The sequence below is a fragment of the Lissotriton vulgaris genome, chromosome 2_1, assembly GCF_964263255.1.
Source record: "Lissotriton vulgaris chromosome 2_1, aLisVul1.2, whole genome shotgun sequence".
Classification (NCBI taxonomy): Eukaryota; Metazoa; Chordata; class Amphibia; order Caudata; family Salamandridae; genus Lissotriton; species Lissotriton vulgaris.
Genome location: NC_141687.1, coordinates 1,708,337,769 through 1,708,358,637, shown reverse-complemented (window position 1 = coordinate 1,708,358,637; position 20,869 = coordinate 1,708,337,769). Strand labels below are relative to the sequence as shown.

The 20,869-nt window shown below is 45.3% G+C and overlaps 1 protein-coding gene across 2 annotated transcripts in view; it reads left to right on the top strand.

Moving 5' to 3' along the window:
- Window positions 1-20,372, top strand: part of TSSC4 (tumor suppressing subtransferable candidate 4) — a 71,612-nt gene extending 51,240 nt beyond the window's left edge. For both annotated transcript variants that reach the window (XM_086957703.1, XM_086957705.1), the window contains one exon: window positions 18,956-20,372. In XM_086957703.1, the coding sequence (XP_086813829.1) occupies window positions 19,024-20,019 (996 nt within the window). In that variant the 5' untranslated portion in view covers window positions 18,956-19,023 and the 3' untranslated portion in view covers window positions 20,020-20,372. The remainder of the gene's footprint in view (window positions 1-18,955) is intronic.
- Window positions 20,373-20,869: the final 497 nt, after the last annotated feature.

Below are 20,869 nucleotides of genomic sequence, written 5' to 3'. Positions count from 1 at the left end.
CTGGACAGTCAGGTCTGTAGGGATGGGCACATAGGCCCGTTAGTCCTGAAGTACTTTGTAGAGTGAATTTGTTTCGTAGACTCACATCCGGGGAAAGTATTAATTGGGTGTCTATTCTAAGGTAAAGATCTGCGGCTAGAGGTTTCTTTCAGATAAACAAGTTACTTAACTTCAGTAACGCCTTATCTTGTAGACACTATCTAGCCACAGATTCCTTACTGACCCACTCATCCTCACCGCTTTTCAAACAGATTTTTAGATTCAAGGGTGGTCCCCTTTCAGGGAACTAGTTTCACACACCAGTGGTCAATACTAGTCATGGCTCTGCACTTTTGGCGTGGAAAGTTGCCAAGGGAAACGGACGTCACCGCGCTGAGGTTGCGCCTATATAGGCACCCCACACGTAACTTCCGGTGTTGATGACGACACACGGAACTGAACGACCTACAGGCATGGAGAGGTACTGCTTACAAAAAATTCTGGATCCAATCTGATGCCTGGGGATAATTCTAAGGTAATAAATCTGTGGCTAGATATAGCCTCTAACAGATAAGGTGCTACAGAGGTAAGTAACTTGTTCATTAAGTGCCACCAGAGCAATGGTATTGAATTTAAGTATTAATTGAAAGTAAATCTTACAGAGCATCATTTAGCATCCAGTCATGGATATTTGTAAATCTATCATTTCTCTGCATTAGTACGTAAAATAAAATAAAAAGTCAATACTGACGTACAATGTGCACAGCTGCTGCCAACTTAAAATAGTGAGTGATTGCAAACAATGTAAACCAAAACCCTGTAATAAAGAAAAAAAGACAGATATAATCCTAGATTTAACTCACAGTAGCAAAATATTTACTAATAATACATTAACCAATACGAGCAATTACAATTGCTGAATTTGAATTATAGAGAGATGCACCAAAGATATGAAGTGGAACACATTATATTTACAAAGCAAGCAAAAGCTTATTGTGAAAAAAGTTAGTTATAATCTATGAGGGATGTACAATTTATATTGACCAGGGCATCCTGGGTACAAGTGGATGAACTGACAGAGGCTTGTGTGCTGGTTATATTAAACATTGAAGCATGTCATTGATGTACATGTAGAATTTTACTCCCAGAAAAAGCTTGTAGATATTAAGAAGAAGTGGAGAAAGCGATGAACTTCGAGAGCACTCCAATTCTCTTGACCGGATGCCAACTTTATTGACTTTAATGAAGGGAGAAAAGTGGTCTGAAACAACTAGGCAGAAACAAATTGAGCAATTTCAGAGCTAGATCACCAGGGCCAGTGTTCCTCAATCAGTCCATCAACAGTGCTCGGTCGATGGTGTCAATGGCCTTCAAAAGGATGAGAGCTTCCTGTGCCACTCTCAGCAGTGTCTTCAAAAGTCCACAAGGAAATATCTAATCAACTCCGTGTTGTGACCTAGTCTGAAACAGTCTTCAAAGAGGTGAAAGGTGTTATTGGCCTCGAAGAAAGAATGTCGTTTTGGGAAAACGAGCTTGCTAAGATCTTTCCAAAAAAGAATCGAAAAATCGGACAGTAGTTCTGAAACCGAGGGCTTCTTCCACAGAAGAGGTATGGTGCCCTAGTTTAGAGAGAGATTGAATAGAGTGACAACACATGCTTACACTAAGCATACTACAGTACATTGCCGAAATGTAGCGTAGAAGCGCTTTGTTGTGAAGCAATGAAACAGCCACATAAGTCAAATCTGAGGAAAAGTGGTATCACAAGGGTTACATCGATTATGCAAAGGAATAACAACTAAGAAGCAGGGGCAGCTCCTCCACTTGAGCAGAGGAGCGTCACCCCACAAGCCGCTGAGCTGAGAAATAAAATGGTAATGAAGTTAATTTATTACCGTTTTATTTTTCTTCCACCCCCTCTGAACTAAGTATGCAGCAGAGAGCTATGCGCTATAAAATGGGCATGTCTCTTTGGCCGGCCTTCTTGGACCGGCCAGCCAGACTTGCGCATTTTCAAGTTCTCTCACTTAGCTGTCTCAGACAGGTGGGTTAGGGAACGTGCACGCCTCTAGATGCTCTTATGAGCGCTGGGAGAGCCTCCTCTATCCAATCCTGGTGCTGCTTTCATGCTGTGAAAGCAGTGCCAGGATTGGGTGAATCAGTTTCCTGCTTCCGGGGTCTCCAGGAGACGTCGCGGAGGAGGACGCCGCGCTGGGAAGAAAGGAACAAGGCAAGCTTCTTTTATTGTTTCTTTGTTGTCCTCCCCACCATTGGTACATGCCAGCTGCCGCTGCTAAGAAGGAAGCAACCATTTTTTTTTTTACAAAAACATATACATAGAATTCAGATGCTAGAATTAATTATTTTTGTTATCAGCAACACTCTTCTTATTTGCATGCGAGTCACGCTGTGTGATGATGATGTATGCCTGATTTCTTCCTTTATTGACTAGTTTTCCTGGATAGAGTCTAATAAATTATGGAGGCTCAAGAAGTACATACCTTCCAAAGCGTTTTTCAGTTATCTGCAATCTGTCAGCCATACCATTTGTCTCCAAGGACTGGGTTTCTACATCTATGATGATGGCACACAACCATGAATGAATCTCAAGAACTTTGGGTCTGATCAACTTTCTCCATCATAGAAGACTTCAAACTCTGTTAACGTTTGGGTAAATGACACCATGCTCTTAATGCCTGTAATACAGAACCTCCTACTACCTGGTCTGACCATGTTATGGTTTATTCCAAGCATACATTATATGTTTGAATCGTTGCATATTTATAAATAGTTTTAGACTTGACATTTGGTGTTCTCTATAGATTAGTACCTCTTTTAATCCTCAAAAAAGATCTTGACATCCCTTTTCACATTTTTTTTTCAGAAGTAAGCATTGTAGATGTGGTCAGTGTAGGCTTACCATGGGCCTCATCGTTGGTAATTGTATAACATTGATGTTTGTGTGTCCTTTATAAACTAGTGAGTGCTGCAGTTAAAGATTTATTTTGTAGCCTCAGAGTTAAGATCAGATGCTTTACGTTCTGAGATTTCATAAGCCTTTTCCAGGTTTCTTTTTGCTTTTACCAGGATAGGCACGCCTGTATTTACCCTAAAGTCATGAGTAGGAATGATAGTATTTTCCATGGGATGTAAATGAATCTTGAAAATGACTTTCCTGCTGTCCCTGATGGGTAGAGCGGCCCTATATAAAGTGATAAGGCTGCTCAAATTCTTGTACATGCTCTGGAACTCACTATACCGAACCTCAGAAGGGTTCTTCGGGAAGGTTGACGTGGTCATACGTATATTGCTGTTCAACGGGGGGCCCAGCATCACCCTGCAAACACTGACCAAAAATATACCACTGGATGCCGGCTACTAGACAACTTGATTGGGGGGTTAGGGGGGGTGTGGTGGAGGGGTGCAGCTGACGCTGGAGACCACCTTCTGGGAATAAGAAGCCTTGGTAAAACTAAAGAATCTGCACAGTATGAGCCAGTGGGATCTACTAGGGATCACCATCTGGGGGACGAATGAGACACGGAAGGCCTCCGCCCATTTGAGGAGCTGCATGTAGAATACGACTTAGCAGACAGTCAACGCTTTTAATATGCGCAGATGAAACATGCCTTAGCCCGCTATGGGCAGGATTTGTTGGAAGTGGCAGAGGAAAGTACACTGGAGTATCGGTTGATCTTGGCCCCCTTCATAAACATGCATTCTCCTAGATTTACAAAACAATACAGAACCACAGCCAGACACTCCTTGATAAATTACACATTAAATGGGAATGCGACTTGGGAAGAATGGAATATGAGGACTGGGGGAGTCCTATGGTTACTCGAGAGGTTGCATTAAGGAATTCTTTAGACAAGTGTATAAATATTACAATAAGTGCACTATACGAGGGCTAGATTGTATAGCATGGAGAAGATCTACACTGATAAATGCCTAATGGGCTGTAGGCAGCGAGGGGCATTATTACATACTCTCTGGGAGTGCCTTAGGATACACGACTACTGGCACAGTGTGGGCAGATGAATTTCTGAAGTTCTGGCAGAAAGAATTGAGGTTCAAGCGAGGTGGCTTCAATGGGAATCTGTTGGAAGCAAGTGGGGTCTGTGTACTAAATTATTTTGTAATGTAGCGCTTGCAGTGCCAAGAAAAGACGTTGGCCATTTGTGGGGCAGCAGAGAACCTCCAACACTAGCGTTGTGGATAACTGTCCTGGACTGGTGCATGTGGAGGAGCCATGGTATATGAAGCATGGGGTTGCTCATGGAAGTTTGACGAGGTATGGGGCCCGTGGAAAGAGTTTAGAGACATGGGGTGAAACTAGTAACCAAACTGTTGTGGAGGACCTGTGACTGGCCGTGTGGAACCAATACATTCAGTTTTTGGGTGTCAGGGCTGCTATTACGCTGTAATATTGTAATTGAGTTTGTGCTTGTGCAAAGCAATAACATTCTCTTAAAAAAATCTTTAATAGTATTTGCAATTGCTGTAGCCTGAGTAGTATATCTCGGCTGGTTGCAACCCAGGTTGATGTGATTTCCGACAGATTTGTCTTTGCAACGTTACAGGAGAGACTGATTTTTAAATAAAGCTGTAGGACCCCTGCTCTGGCAACATTTCAGTTTTCTTCAGAGGTTATATGATTCATGTTATCTGGGTGCACAACGTGTGTTTGTGTGAAAAGAGTCTCAAGTTTACACTGTTGTATGAAAAAGTAACCCTGTGGCTTAAGTAAGTTTTACCTAGGAATAACCAGAAAAACAACGGGGAGTGGAGAGGGTCATCTAAATGTCCTTGGATTTCTGTCATAGCTTCACCAGGTCTATGAAAATCTATACAAATGTGTCAATCACTCAGTCATTGCAGCTTTCCACTATGTAGGGGTATGCCATAAAATTGCTATCCAGAAATTCTGAATAGGGTCCATCAAACCATCTATCTAGCATCCTATGAGCTCTGCAGAGATGGCTGTCTCTGCAGGGAAAAATAAAGGCCTTCCTGACGTGCCTCCCCTTCTCTTTGACTCTTCCTAAGATGGACAGAACTCTTAAAACCCGTAAGGCTTGCCACACTTCTTGCTGTTTCTATAAACGTGGGTATTTTTACATCCATTCCTAGCACAGCTAGACCAGTCTTTGGACGCATTTGGAGATGGTGAATAAGAGGCAAGAGGTCAGTGCAAGATTATCTTTACTAACGTTTCGGAGGCGTTGTGTGGGGGATCCTTGGATTTGCTCCTAATAACTATGGTTCAGGGAAGGCAACCATAGAATGTAGTTACAAGAAAAAAAGAACACCTCGTTATTATGAAATAGAACATACAAGCCCAGAAGCAACATATTGTCCTCGCATACAAGTGAATCTCTCCACATTTGTCTTATTCTGTGGACCCTTAATGGCCAAAAATGTTTTCATTGGCATTGCTGAATTCTTATTCAAAGCTATCTGTACTGAAGGAGGGAGGCCCCAGAGTGGCGGTCAACTGGCGTATTTACTTGGCATGGAGCGCCACATTGAACTTTCAGTGGACATTGTTGGAGGCGACCTCCTGAAGGGGGGGCAGCTGAAGGGGACTGCTGAGTGCGTCAGCGGCCAAATCGGGTCGCGGTGATAGAGGTGCTGTTGGGGGCGTCGCTGGAATGGAAGGCCTGTCAGTGATCAGTGCCCCCAAACCAAATTCATTGTTTGGGCCCGAGGCTTTCTCTGGCTCCCCCCCCCCCCGCTTCTCCTCAGGAGTGTGTTCATTAGGGGTTTGGCGGTCGTGTGAGCCGCTGGGGCGGGGGACCTTGTATCTGGGGAGAGTTCAGTTGGGCTGGTCGGGAGGAGGAAAACCTGAAGGGCGGCCTGTCCCCGTCTGGTCATTGAGAGAGTGTGACTTCGGCCTCCTTTGAAACGATGGTGCGTCCATTCATTAGGGTCCTATCGGCCGAGATCGGCGGCAGTGATTGCGCCATTATGACCAAAGATAAGCCCAGCAGTGGCTCGACCAAACAGAGCACGATAGATAAGTTCACGACACGCGGGGGTCTCAAAATGCCATACCGGATAATGCAGCCCTCCTGGCAGCTATTACCCAATCCAGAGACTCCCTGGAGGCCAAGAACGGGCGGTCGTCTGCGATGTAATGCTCCCACGCCAGGACCTGAGGAATGCAGTAGCCTATATAACAGAGACTGAGACGAGGGTGTGGTCGCCACGCGTTAACAGAATGTATCGTCCCTTGAGACTACACAGCGGAACCTGGCATCGAGTGTGGAGGATGCTGAAGGGAGAGCACGCTGCAACAACCTGCGCTTTGTTGGCTTCCCAGAGGGATGCGAGAATGGGAACATGGAGCGGTTTCTTAAGAACTGGCTAGAGGGATGGCTTCCTCCTGGGGTGCTCTTGAATTGCTTTGTGGTGGAGCATGCACATAGGGCCCTGATGCAGAAGCCCCCTCCGGGAGCCCGCCCGAGGCCGGTTATTGCCAGGCTTCTTAATTACCACAACAGGGACGTCATCCTGAGAGAGGCGGCCGTTGCTGTTTGACAATTCGCGTATTTTAATCTTTCTGGACTATACTAAACTAGTACAGCAGTGGCGGCCGTCGTTCCTGGCCGCCAAGGCCCTTCTCCGAGAGCTCAAGCTTCCCTACGTGCTGCTCTATCCAGCCAGGCTGCACGTGGTATATCGGTCCCGCACCCACTTCTTTGACTCACCGGAGGAGGTGTTCCTATGGATAGATGAGACGGTGCTGTTGAGTCCTCATTCTCCCCTAGGGAGGGAATCAGACTCTTCTTCGAGTGGGCCGGCCCTGGACCCAATTAAGCCGAGGAGAAGAGGGGATGGCATTCCAAGTCCATGCGTCAATCCCAATCTGGTGGTGCCCCGGCAAGAGGGTGGTCTACCTGCCATCCACATGTCTCGGCGGAGTAAGCTCAGGGTGACCATGTAACTTATCAGATTGGAACTTCCTGCACTGTCTGAAGACGCAAGCAAGACTGCAGTCTCTCTGTGGGGCTCCACAGAAGGAAAAGAGGCCGACAAACAATAGGCTATGAACTGGGGATCCATTGGCGGGTGGGGGGTGGGACCTCCTGTTGGATTCAGCCTGCTTTGCCTGCCGCGACAGGTACTTCACCGTTCTTGAGGTACATGGTGGAGGGAGGAACTGTTGGGCTGTGTTTTGGGTGTTTTGGGGGTGTGTTCTGGAGTCTGTTATCATGTACAGAGGATCCTTGCCACAGTGTAGGAATGTCTCCTCCAGGTACTCAGCTGGAATGTTAGGGGGGCACTCGACAAGATCAAACCGGGGGTTATTCAGAAGTCAGCCAAGCTCGCCCATGCGGATGTGTTGCTATTGCAGGAGACGCACCTCATGGGAAATAAGGCGTTATGTTTCTAGCGCTTCGGATTTACCCAAGTCTTTCACTCTGGGTTTGTGAGGAGTTCCAGGGGAGTCGCTATTTTAATCCATCGTAGAGTTGCATACACACATGTGAGGACCCTAGGGGGAAACACAGGGCCGGTACCTGTTTTTGCAGGACAGGGTGGGTGGAGATATCCTAGTCCCAGGGAGCGTCTATGCCCCTCCGCCTCTTTCCTGGTGGCTGGCGGAGAAAATTATGACCCTGTGCACAACTATACCTGAGGGTTTAGCGGTTGTCGGAGGTGATTGGAATGATGTTATGGATGTGGCCAGAGACAGATGGAGGTCGGGAGGTCAGCCGGAGGTCCGTCATCCTACTAAACTGTATTCTCTAGTGCTGAGCCTTGATTGGGTTGACCCCTGGCGTAGATTGCATGGCACCACACAGTGTTACATATACCTTTCGGCAGTTAATGGTTCCTTCTCCCGCCTAGATTATTTATTTATTCCACCGGTCTTTGACAGCAGGGTAGTGGCAGCGGACATTTTCCCTCGGGGACTCTCCGATCACTCCACACTGGCCCTTACATTAGGGGCCGTGGGGGCCTATGGGCCATTCCGATGGCGCTTATCAGTCTGGAACCTTCAGAAGGAGGATTACAGAGAATGAATGGAGGACGCCATTGATCAATATTTGGCCACTAACGTGGGTTTGGTCCCGGGGGCTGGGACTCCTTGGGAGGCATTGAAACCCACGATTCGTGGGGTGGACATCTCTTTCTGCGTGGCATCCTGAAAATTATGTAGAGAGGCCCTGGTTCGTGCGGAGGCTACCATCCTCGAGCTGGAGGCACGCAGCTGGGAAGATGGGGACGGCTATACCAATGGGGTGACAAATCTGTTAAGATGTTGCATAGACTATGTTAGGACTCACTTGGTCCCAAGGTCCTCCCTGGTATCGTGGGGCCGGATGGGTCACCTGTATCTGGCGCGTCTGCTATTGCAAGTAGTTTTGCGGAGTCCAATGCTGATTGTATGCCCCGCGGAATGCTAATCAGCGGAAGTCATTGGCTGCTTTTTGGATAATCTCCAGCCTAAGGCTCTCCCGGATGATGTCTGGGAAGAGCTGGAAGAACCACTTAGGGAGGAAGAATTTGGGGCGGCATTGGGAGATCTGATTTCCAGCAAGGCTCCTGGCCAAAATGACTTTCCATGCAAATTTTTCAAAAATATTTCCTGTAGTTGGGCCCCCACTTTCGCAACGTAGTGGAGGAGGCCAGGGACCGGGGGAGATTGCCCAGTGATTGGAGGCATGCGAAGATAGTAGTGTTTCACAAGGCCGGTAGACCGCCCGAACACCAGGCTTCATTTCGCCCTATTTCCCTCCTGAAAAGTTGAGGCCAAGATCGTTGCCAAGGCGTTGGCTAATCGTCTTCGACCTCATATTACCTCACTCGTACATCTGGATCAGGCTGGGTTCATGCCCCAACGAGCTACCCGTCACAATATCAGACAAGCACATGTAGCAGTCGCGACAGTCCAGGGACTGGGGGAACAGGCAGCGCTTTTATTGACGGACATGGATAGGGCGTTTCATTCTTTGAGCTGGGTGTTTCTATTTGCACTCCTATGGAGACATAATTTTGGGATGCGCTTCCTGTCATAACTGACGGACCCAGTTATACACAGACTTGATGGCGTCTGTGCGAATTGCGGGCTTTGTTACCTCTGCATTTTCTATCGGGCGGGACACCAGGTAGCGGTGTCCGTTATCCCCTTATCTTTTTGCTTTAGCATGGAGCCCTTGGCCGCTTGGGTGCGGATGGACGCTCAGGGGTCCGGGTTTGAGTGGGCACACGGAATGTCCGATCGCATCGCCCTATACGCCGATGATGTGTTGTTTTTCCTTACCAATCTGGATAAGACGGGCCCCAGCTGTCGCGTATTATGCAGGTCTTTGGGGAAACCTCGGGTCTATACATGAATCCTCAGAAGTCCACCCTGTGGGTGTTGAGAGGTGGGGGCAGGCTCGTTTCCTGGGCTTCATCGGTTCAGGTGGTGCATGGGGGTTTGAAATATTTGGGGGTCTATCTGTCTGATTCGCCCACCACGGCATGGGAGCGAAACCTTGCACCGGTGTGGAAGAGGTTGCATGAGGATATTAAGACCTGGTCCCACATGCCCCTGTCCATTTACGGCCGGTCAGCTCTTTTTAAGATGTTGTCGCTCCAGTGCCTACTGTATTAATTACAGAATCATCCCTATCCGATTCCCCCGCGGTTGTTCCGTTAGGCGAACTCTGCCTTGGGTAAGTTTCTCTGGGATGGCGATGTGGTTCGGGAGGCGAATCGGACTTGCTTTCTATCTACGTATTGCAGGGGGCTAGCAACTTCCGATATTTGGTCTTGTTATGTTGCCTCACATCTGCTTGTTTTGAATGAGTGGTAGTATGGGGACAGGGCGGACCCGGCCAACGCCATGAAGCGGCGCTGCATGGGGGACCAGTCCCTACCTACATACTATTCTTTATTCTGCCTCATTTCAGCGCTCTCTGCCGTCCGCCACGAGGATTGTCTTTCAGATTTGGAGGTAAGCGCTCCGTAGAATGGCCTGGTGGAACAAATTGACTAGGGAGACCCCACTATGGCATAATGGCCGATTTCCGCAATTGGCGAGTTTTTCTGGCTTCCGTGACTGGGACAGTATTGGGATATCTACTCTGGGGGACGTTATGCGGGGTCAGGTCTTAAAGTCTTTTCAATCCATTCAGAAGTATTTACAGATGCTGAAAACTCAATTTTTAAAATATTTGCAGTTTAGGCATGCTATTTTCCCCAGTTTGGAGGGTCTAGACTCGCTGCCGGAGTTCAGCCCAGTGGAGGCCAAGGTATTTATGGGGGACCTCCAGGATCATAAGATCTCTAAAATCTATCAATCTTTACTTACGCACTGTTCCCCTTCACTGCACTGTTTAAGGGAGGCATGGAAGGGAGATGTGGGTCAGATGGGAGGAAGAGGACTGGACAGAAGCGTTGGCTTCCCCGCGTGGGGCTATTGCAATGAGGCTGCTGCTTATTCAATTTAAATACCTTCATCAGGTGTATTATACCAGGGTTTGGCTCTAGAGGCCGGGCTTGCTGGCTTTCCCGGTGTGTCTCCGTTGCAAACATGAGGAGGGGGACCCTGCTACATACTATATGACATTGCACTGCTTTAGCACGATTTTGGAGGGGAGTTCTGGCCTGTCTTTCCGAGGTGCTGGGGTGCGAACTCCCCAGCTCGCTGAAGGTAGTTCTCCTACATGTGACGGAAGGTATCGGGGGCAATATTTACAAGCTTCATCTCTTGCTCCTATGTTTTACCTTGACGAAGAGAGACATAGCTAGAACCTGGAAGGCATCAGTAGCTCCCTGAGTTTCGGCTTGGAAAAATAGCATAGACTTTTGCATGGGCTTGAAGATCCCTATTTTTGAAGCCAGAGTGTGTCCCCGGAAGAACTATAAGATCTGGAAGCACTGGGCAGATTACCACGGCCTGGAGATTGAACCACCGCGGGGGACCGAAATCAAGACCCAGTGTGTCTCGATTTCGGTCCCCCGCGGTGGTTCAATCTCCAGGCCGGGGTTGATTATTTTTGATTTGCCTTTCATATTCTTCTGTCTTTAAAATATGTAAAACTGTCAGTCAATTTTTGCATCTTTCATGCGGCAGTTGTCTCTGGGGTTCAGAGATCTGCGTCATATGTGTTATTTTGGCAAATATAATCTGTTTAAAAAAAAAAAAATCTATATCAAGGAGACACTAAGCACTCAATGGCCAAGTCCCCCTCTGTTTCACGCCTTGGGCTTTGATGTGGATTTCTACCGACGATGATCAGAGAGGGTGTGGGGTAGGATACAGACACCAGCCATACACATTATGTTAGCAGCAGGAGCAAAGTAAAGGATTACCACACCTCGAGAGTCACTGGTGTGTCCGGAATGGTATGCCCTCGAATATACCTGACGGGTCTGGAAACTACAGTTAGTACCCAACAGATGAACATCTTGTTGAAGTATTTCCTGCTGGGAATATCTTTTGATTTAGTGAACGACTTCCCCCACTGCTTTAATCTTGTTTTTGATGCCGTCGATGTTCCAAGCGATCAGTGTATATGTATCTTGTCCAAGTGTCATGTGGGGTATTCTATTGTGCCTTTGGACTGGTAGGACTGTGAACGTCTGCTAATCTAGTGTTAACCCCTGTCGCAACTACCTCCTCCCCTACCCCCCTATTCTTCCGGAAGTGAAACCGCATACCCCAACACAACTTCATAACTATCAAAAGAGGGAGTTGCATAAAAAGAGCATTGAAAAGAGCCCGTTTTCACAGAAAAATTATATTGCCAACCCAGGCAGATCCCAAAACCAATTCAAAACTCAGGAAAGGCTCCATGCATATCATATAAGTTTGTCTCCACCACCAGAATCTGTATTGCCATTAAAGGATCAAGATTTGCTGGGAGTTCCATGTTATGTTTTTAGCTCCTGTAATAGGAGGCCAACCTCAATCCTGACCCTTCGAATTCTATTTTCAAGGGCAGTTAGTGTTCACAAAAGGCATAGAAAAATCCTTCGAGTTAAGTAATACATCTTTATGATCTGTGGTGATGGTCTAGATCTTGCAACTCGATGCCTCTACCACGAGCTTGGCGCGTTTGTCAGTTGTGCTCTGCTGCACTGGTGCTGCTTCTTGGTCTTCCCCATGGTGGCTAGGAGAAACTTTTTGTCTGGGAATAAGGATAGTCACCATTCAACGGGTTTGGCAGGCGAATGCCAGGGATACAACTGATCAGCACCATCAGTAATCCAGTTAGCACTAGGGAATGAGGAAGTCTCACCACACAGTAAAAAGTGGAGCCTAATCCAAGGCCTCCTCTCTGCCGTGGAGTAGTCAGGCCAACATACTTTTTCTAAATCCTTGTATTTCTTCTCACAACGGGAAGCACTGCTAAATGACTGCAATTACCTCAGCTGCAGGTTCCTTTGGTGCCTCCTCTGGATCTTGCTTCCTGTCTCAGGCCTCCGATGGTGCTAGGAGGCAGTCAAGTGGGTTCCACCTTAACTACTTCAATCATCGCTCAGCCAACTGTTCCTCTAGTTCTCTTGCAGTGTGAACGCATTTCCCGCACCACAGAGGCCACGATCACTTCTAGAAGCCTGGCCAGCTCAGGGGCGCCCCCGAGCACAGCCCTCTGCCGGAGGCCAGTCGGCCAGTCGGCCATGATGCAGTGCTCTGTGGCTCCTGCTAGGGCACTTCCTTGGGGATAGGTTATAAAACCTCCTCACTCCTCGAGGACCATCCCACAAGCAGAGCCTTTCAGGCTCTGAGGCTTGAGTCTTCTCAGGCCCGCTCCGTCTAAGCTATTATCGCCTTCTCGCAAACCCCAGAGGCCCACGACCCGGCGCTGTAGTCCTCAGACACCTGGTAGGGAGTGCTAGAACCATCTCCTTTGCTGAGTTAGCAAGGGTGGTGGAGGATTAGATCAGCTTTGCAGATCTTTCTCAAAATGTGTCTGCCATCTTCCGCCCTTAGCTGCACACCTCTTATCTTACAGTTTTAAACAGAGGTACAGTGCATTGTAAAGTTAATGGATTTTATCATAGCATGCAAGGTTAGGCATCACAACAGACTTTCAGTATTTTAATTGTGAATTGTTATAAGGGTATCAGTGTGAAGGGCGTTGTCAAACAATGACACTGTGACAAGTAAGTTGCCACCTGCAAAAGTGCTACCTGGATTTAAAAAAACAGAATAACCAATCAATTTATCGCTAGACATCTGTACTTTGGCTCCTTTTCCCCAAATGAAATTTGCTTTGATAAATAGGTGCACTTTAGTGAAGTAATCTATAAATATATAAAACGTGCTGTCTGTTTAGTCTTCAGTACCTTATAACCACATTTTGGATATAACAGTCTGTTTTTGTTCCAGAGAGCAATGTGGTATGTAGATCTTAACCATTGCATGGGATTTAACATGTGCAGTGTAGTAATTCAATCCAAACGCAGGTTCTGAGTTACAGCTTTTAATGTAGAAATGACAACTTGACATCCACAAGAATGAACAGGCAGTTAACACAGGAGCAGCTCACAGCAGAATGAGCTCAAGCCACAGTAGCATTCTAAGTGACATCAAAGATTCTAGAAATGACATCAAATAGGAATACTACACACCTCCCCCCGAAAAATAAAAAAAAAACAATAAACCCAGAAACAAAAAGAGAATAAAAAAAAAAAGAAAAAAAAAAAAAAACATAAAAAGCAGAAATTTAGGAGCAAACGTAGTCCTTGAGCTTAACAGGAACATGCTTTACACGGGAACTACAACGTAGATTAACAGGTTGAGCAGAGCATGCCTGAGAACTAGGATTCGGAGAGGCAACATTAGAGGTATTCAGAGAAATAGTATCATGAGTATTTTGGGAGACATCAACATGGGTGTCGGACGAAGCAGTCTGAAAAGGAACATTGTTAGGACAAATTAGGGGAACTTGGGAAAAATGCAGATTGTCAAAAGCTTCATGGGAACCCTGAAAACCAGATCCAGACGAATAGGAGTCAGATCCAGATGGATTGGGGTCAGACTGGACAAACTTCGCATTAAAATTATTCGACTTGCAAACTGAGACACGCCTAAAATTCCAAATCTTACCGCCGTCAACCCTGACGGCTTTGCTGAAAACTTCCGTAACCTTGACAGGGGAAGACCACCTGGAGACGCCTTTGGGGATGATACCACCAAACTTTACTCTGACTAAATCGCCAACAGAGATTTTGGGCGAGACAAATTTGGGGGAAAAGTTCCTAACCATTTTTTCTTGGTATTTACCAACGCGGTCTCTAATTCTAGTCATGTCCAATTCTAAATATCCAGAATCCTTAGACTTCAACCACCAAGGGAAAATTTTGGTACCGGGTTTCCTGCAACGCAACATTTCAAAAGGTGACAAACCAGTGACAGAGTTGGGGGACATGCGATAGGTAAACAGAGTAGCTTGTAGAGCTTTCTTCCACTTTAAACCACTCCGTAGAGCCAACTGGCAAGACTCCTTAATAACTCTGTTAAAGCGTTCTACCTGGCCATTAGATTGGGGAGAATAATTGGAAACTCTCTTGTGGAGGATACCACAAGTTTCAAGAAAAGCAGAGAAAACTTCACTGACAAACTGCGGTCCATTGTCAGAGATAATCTCTTCGGGTAGACCTTCTCTACTGAAAACCTCGTTCAGAAATTCAACAACAACTTCGGAATTAACTTTATCAACAATTTTGAGTTCGGGCCACTTGGAGAAGTAATCCACAAGTACTACAGCGAACATGTCCTTACCCGACTGGTAATTAAAAGGGCCGATGATATCAATACCTAACTTCCTCCAAGGCCCGGAAACGAATTCAATGGGGGAAAGCCCAGAGGAAATGGGTTTTACAGACTTGTCGCTTAAAGAACATGGAGAACAATTCCTTACCCACCTATCGACCATAGCGTCTAAACTGGGCCACCAATAGTACTCTCGGATTCTTCTTTTAGTGGTGGACATGCCCATGTGACCTTCATGGGCCAACCTACAAATGGATTCACGGACGTCAAAAGGCGGGACAATATTGTCATCTCTGTACACCATGTCATTGATTACTGACAATTCGTCTTTTACTTTGAAGAAGGAAGCTAAATCTCCACACAACTTCCGCTCTTCAGGCCAACCAGCACACAAAAAGGACTTAACTTTGGTGAGAACCTCATCGTTACGCATGGCATCTGACCAAACACTTTCGGTGATGAGATTATCTGAACCTTTACCACAAATTAGGTTAACATCAGAAAGGGAAAAAGCAACATCGCATTCGTCAGAAGTAACCGTATTGGAAATCTCATTGACAGGAAGACGTGACATGCAGTCTGCGTGTACATTAAGTCGTCCTGGAACATAGACAACTTCACACTGGTACTCCTGCAGTTTAGCAGCAAGACGGGCCAAACGTGCGGTGAGAGTCCTGCCACCCCCAGCCGACAACATATTAACAAGGGGTTTGTGGTCAGTCCTCAACGTGAATTTAGTACCCCAAATAAATTGTCGAAAATGCTGAGTAGCCCAAGTGCAAGCAAGGAGTTCCTTTTCTATTGTAGAGTAATTAAACTCGGCATCTCTCAGGGTCCTAGAAGCATAGGAAACAACATATTCACCAAAACGATCTCTTTGCATCAAAACAGCACCAAGTCCAACATTGCTGGCATCTACGCATACAATGCAATCTTTCTGAACAGAGAAGGGTTTGAGGAAAGGGGCATTAACAATTTTGCTTTTCAACAAATCAAAGGAGGTTTGCTGTTCTGTACCCCAAACAAACTTGGCTTGTTTCTTTAACAAAGAGCGTAATGGATGTACAATGGTAGAATAGTCTTTCACAAATTTTCCATAGAATTCGGTAAGGCCTAAGAAGGATAATAGTTGTTCCTTCGAAAGGGGGGTAGGAGCATCAGTGATACTTTTAACATGATTTAGTTTGGGTTTTATGCCATCACAGGAGATCTCATGCCCTAGATATTCAACTTTAGATTGTCGGAATTTGCATTTGTTGAACTTTAGAGTGAGACCTTTCTTCTGCACATTGGATAATACACAATGCAAATTATGATCATGTTCCTCGACATCAACACCAAAGATTAAAATATCGTCTTGGAACGCAATAGCCCCTTTACAATTAAGAAGAACCTCTTTCATCAGGCGTTGGAACACAGAAGCAGCACTTGCGAGACCGAAAGGCATGCGTAAATACTGGAACATGCCTTCCGGAGTGACAAAGGCTGTGAGTTTCTTCGAATCTTGGTGTAACTCCACCTGATGATAGGCGCTAGCTAAATCGATGGTTGAGAAGACCGTAGCACCAGTGAGAGAGGAAATTAACTCGTGAATATTGGGAAGGGGATGCTTGTCTACCCAGATCTCCTTATTCAGGCTGCGGAGATCCACACATAGACGAAGCTCGCCAGAACTTTTGAGTGATAAAACAATGGGGGAAACCCAAGGGGAGGATTCTATGGGTTCAATAATTTGTTTGGATACAAGATCACTCAAAATGTCTTTTAACTTCTCCCGATAGGCCAGTGGAACATTCCTGACCCTGTGTCTAACAGGCATGGCATTGTCATTAAGCATAATTTTATGCTGAAAACCAACAAACTTACCTAAAGTGTCTTTAAAAACATCAGGAAAACATTTTTTTGTATTCTCTACAAACAAAGAATTATCTTCAGCATCGCAGATACTTAAAACATAGGGTTCTCCCAAGTAGACTGGAGGATTTGCATTGGGATCAAGTTTAATGCCGAGAAGGCGTTGATGTGGCCAACTAAAAATTGCAACACCCTTGGTGGCGACATAAACTTTCCCTTTAGCAAAGCGATCAGCAACTTGAAAATCAGCCCAGAAGAAACCTTCAATATTTATTCTCTTACCAGTATAACCCCCAGGAGATATGTCTGAGGTTAATAATTTCCTATCCCCCCAGAGACTTTTAAATAGATTCAAACCAATGATGGAATACCATGAACAAGAGTCCATCATTAAAAGGATAGGCTGGTTATCAACTAGAATAGTGAAAGAAGGAAATTCTTTTTCTTCTGAGTCATCAACAGATAGAATGCAGTTAAAGCTTTGTAAGACTTCTTCTTCTTCTTGGGAGATGTAATTAACTCTTTGGGAAGAACGACAGACGTTAGAAAAATGTCCTTTTCTTTTACATTTTACACATACTCTATCCCAAGCTGGACATCCTCTATAATTTCCAACATGGTTAGAGCTACCGCACCTGTAACAGTAAACATTTTTCCTGTAGGAGAATTTATTTTCAGCAATAGTTTTATTCTCAACTACTTTCTTCTCATTGTCTTTTTTGGGAAATGACCTGTTGGAACTGGATGAAGGATTGTGATTTCTTACTAAAGAGACTTCAGTTTCAGTGATTTGAGGCTTAGGTGGTTGACCTCTGATTTCTGAAACAAATAATTCGGATTGTTCAATACCTTTGGCAATATTGATGACAGAGCTTAAAGAGGATTCTGTGCCTAACCAGAGTCTTTCTTGGATTTTCTTACTCTTGGTGCGCATCATAATTTGATCTCTGAGCACTTGTTCGTAAGAAATGGTTTCAAAGGCACAAGAACAAGCTAGAGATCTTAAAGCCGAAACATAATCCTCAATGGATTCATCCTGTTTTTGAATTCGGGAATAAAATTTAAAACGTTCCATAACTGTATTAATCTTTCTTCCAAAACGAATTTTCATTTGTGCACATGCTTTTTCAAAAACATCTAAGTCTCCAGCATCATCAAGTGATGGGAGATTGTCAAATTCTTTGATGCCAGCTCCACCAAGACAGTGTCTGAGAAGAGCTAATTTGCGTTTAGCGGAACACCCATCTTTCTCCAACACCTCAACATAGGCTAAAAACATTGGATGCCATAGGTCCCATTCAATATTAGGATCACCAGCAGTTTGTAAAAAATGAGGTGGCGCAGCGATGTTAGACATGTTCAAATAGTTTTTTATAACAGTCTTGAGAAACGATGGCAAAATAAATGCAAGAAGAGAAAAAAACAAAAAAAATGAAGTAAGGTTATATTTCAGTACCTTAGTGTTAATGAACTGCAGGGAACTGAATCCGCTTGAAAAACGAGGCAAAACAAAGAAGATATGAGGAAAAGAAGATCGTCTTCGTGTGTACAGCTTTCCGATGTAGAAAGTAAACAAACAAAATGGCGGCCGGCACGTCGTGACGTCAGACGTCAAGGTTGAAGGTGATACCCACAGTGCAGCGCGTTACCCACAATGCAGCGCGTTCCGGGGGATCGGAGAACGAAGATGGAAGCTTAGGATGTTGCTAGGCGCTTCTGAGCTGCCTAGATGCTGCGGGTGCATGCCGGGCGGGTGCAGAGATTCCACGCAATTTAAAAGATGCGTGTAACGGAATCCAATACCCGGTAAGAGCAAAAAGCGCTAACATGAAGAAATAATCGTAAAACTCACGAGTCGCTTCCTTGCATCGGGAACAGGCACTGTTAAAACGCAAATCCAGCGGTGTAGAACTGTAGGCAGGGAGCAAATTTCCATAGAAGAGAGTGAACGTTGTCATAAAAAGAAGTCTTTTGTTGAAAATTGTAGCTGTAGTTACCCAGTCGTCGCCAGAAATTATGTAGTAATTCAATCCAAACGCAGGTTCTGAGTTACAGCTTTTAATGTAGAAATGACAACTTGACATCCACAAGAATGAACAGGCAGTTAACACAGGAGCAGCTCACAGCAGAATGAGCTCAAGCCACAGTAGCATTCTAAGTGACATCAAAGATTCTAGAAATGACATCAAATAGGAATACTACATGCAGCAGTTCAAGCCTTAAAGCTACAAGTTATCTTGTTGAAGGCGGTAGAGTTTTAGAAGGAGGTGATTGTGAATGCCCTGGTTTGGTCTTGCTGTTCATCTCTGTATTTATAGAGTGTTTTGCTTTCCTGGCTGCTTTTACCTGTGTGTTTTTGGTTCACTGTCAAATGGCCTTCTTTCCTTTCTCTGTCCTCAGGCCTTGAACTCCTTAGACATCTGGAAGTCTCTGTTCAGTGCCGTTGCTGACACCACTGACAAGTGAAGATGGATGAAAAGGGTGAAGGGGATTCCATCAAAGACATTGTGGCAGGGAGGGCCAACGATTACGTAACCACGCTTTCTACAGATGCAGATTCTCTCAGTGACTCAGACCCTGACCCAGATACAGGATTAGCTGAATATCCTGAAGTGAACACACTGTCCACAGAGGAGGAACGGGCTGAGCCCCATTTGTTAGGTGGTTTGCAGCCTCACAGTGTTTTAAGTAGCAGGCAGACGACTCCTGTCCAACCCTTTCACCTAAAGGGTATGAGCTCAACATTCAACATGCGCAGCCAGAGCATATTTGATAGCTTGGAAGGAACAGCAAAACCTGCAAATAAGACTGTAACATTTAAGGACACAGTTCCTGAATGGAATTTCAAGCTTCCGCTGTCTCCTGGTCTTTCTACCCGGAGCCCAGGTAGTGTTGCTGCCCAGCAGGCCAGGCTTAAGAGCTCTGTCCCTGATTACGTCGCTCACCCTGAGCGTTGGACCAAATACAGTCTGGAGGAGGTAGCAGAGTCCAATGACAGGACTAACTCCTTGGTAGCTGAGAACTTCATTGAGGACATTCGAAGAAGAAAGGTAGCAGAGAAGGGCCCAATTCCACCTGTCTGCTTCACCCCAGCTTTCAACCAGGACACTTCCAGCAGTGGGGCTGGAAGAATCTTATTTGCCAAGCCTATTAAGAGCGAGAGCCATAAGAAAAGCATTGATGAAGAGCAAAAAGACCAGAAAAAGTCCAAACCAGTCTTGGAGCTTGAGGTGACTAAAATAGCCACTGAATGGGGGGAGGATGAAGAAGAGGAGTTGGAAAAGGAGGGTCCTGGTAACCTCAAAGAGAAGCTGGAAGATTGGAAGGAGCTAGATGTGTCTGGTGCTGACAGTGCCCCGGACAAAGGGTCCAGCCTAGACCTGGGTTTCCATGGCAACAAAAAGAGGATAAAGAAGAACATCCGATCCAGGTTATCTTTCACTGAGGGTGAGGACTCACCCTAAATGAGATGAGGACTCACCCTAAATGAGTTTGGAGTAATGGGTAGGAGTGTGTTCCCTGTTTGTGCAGGTGTGCCTAGCTAAGTGTTTTCATGCACTTGTGGGTTGTCTGCTGTTTTTTCATTGATATGCTCTGTCTATGGCACATTGTCTTCCATTTAAAGGGTAAAGTTCACAAGACTGCAAAAACTGTTTAAAGTTCTGTTATTTGAAAGGAATCCAGTGATTCGCATATGTGGGGCAGTCAAGGCAATAACCTAGCCAGAGTCACTGTTTTTATGTACTCCCTGGTTATGTTTTTATTTGGTTATAGGAAAAAAATGGTATTAAACAAAATAAATTGACTGTTAATTATTCGTGTACTAATTTGAATCCTCTTTCATTTTCTCAGGAGAGACTGTGAATGAATAAATTGCTGACAGCTGCTCCATTATGACCAGAAAGGTGGACTGCGTGTGGCAATTGCTTTTATACCCTGAGATCTTTTTATAGTTTTAGCATGCTAGAAAATCCCTTTGTTGCGAGGTAGATGTCCCTAATGAATATATTATTTCAATGACAGACTAAACATGCATGCAGATAACCCTGAGTCTTCGGATTGCTGCTTTTTTGGGTTTCATTCTTTATCAGACAAGCCATCGACAAAACATGTGGAAATTATTATAGCGCCTACAAAAGTGCACTCGCTCACTTTAAAGCCCCACCCTGGCAGTTGTTTACCCGCTTTTCTTTTCTCCTCTTAAAAGGGTCTCTGGGAATTGCTTTTTTAGCTTGGGTGTTTACTCTATTTTTGTTCCTTTTGACTTTTTTATTTTATTGTATTGCAGATATTTCTATAGCTCTATTTTTCCTT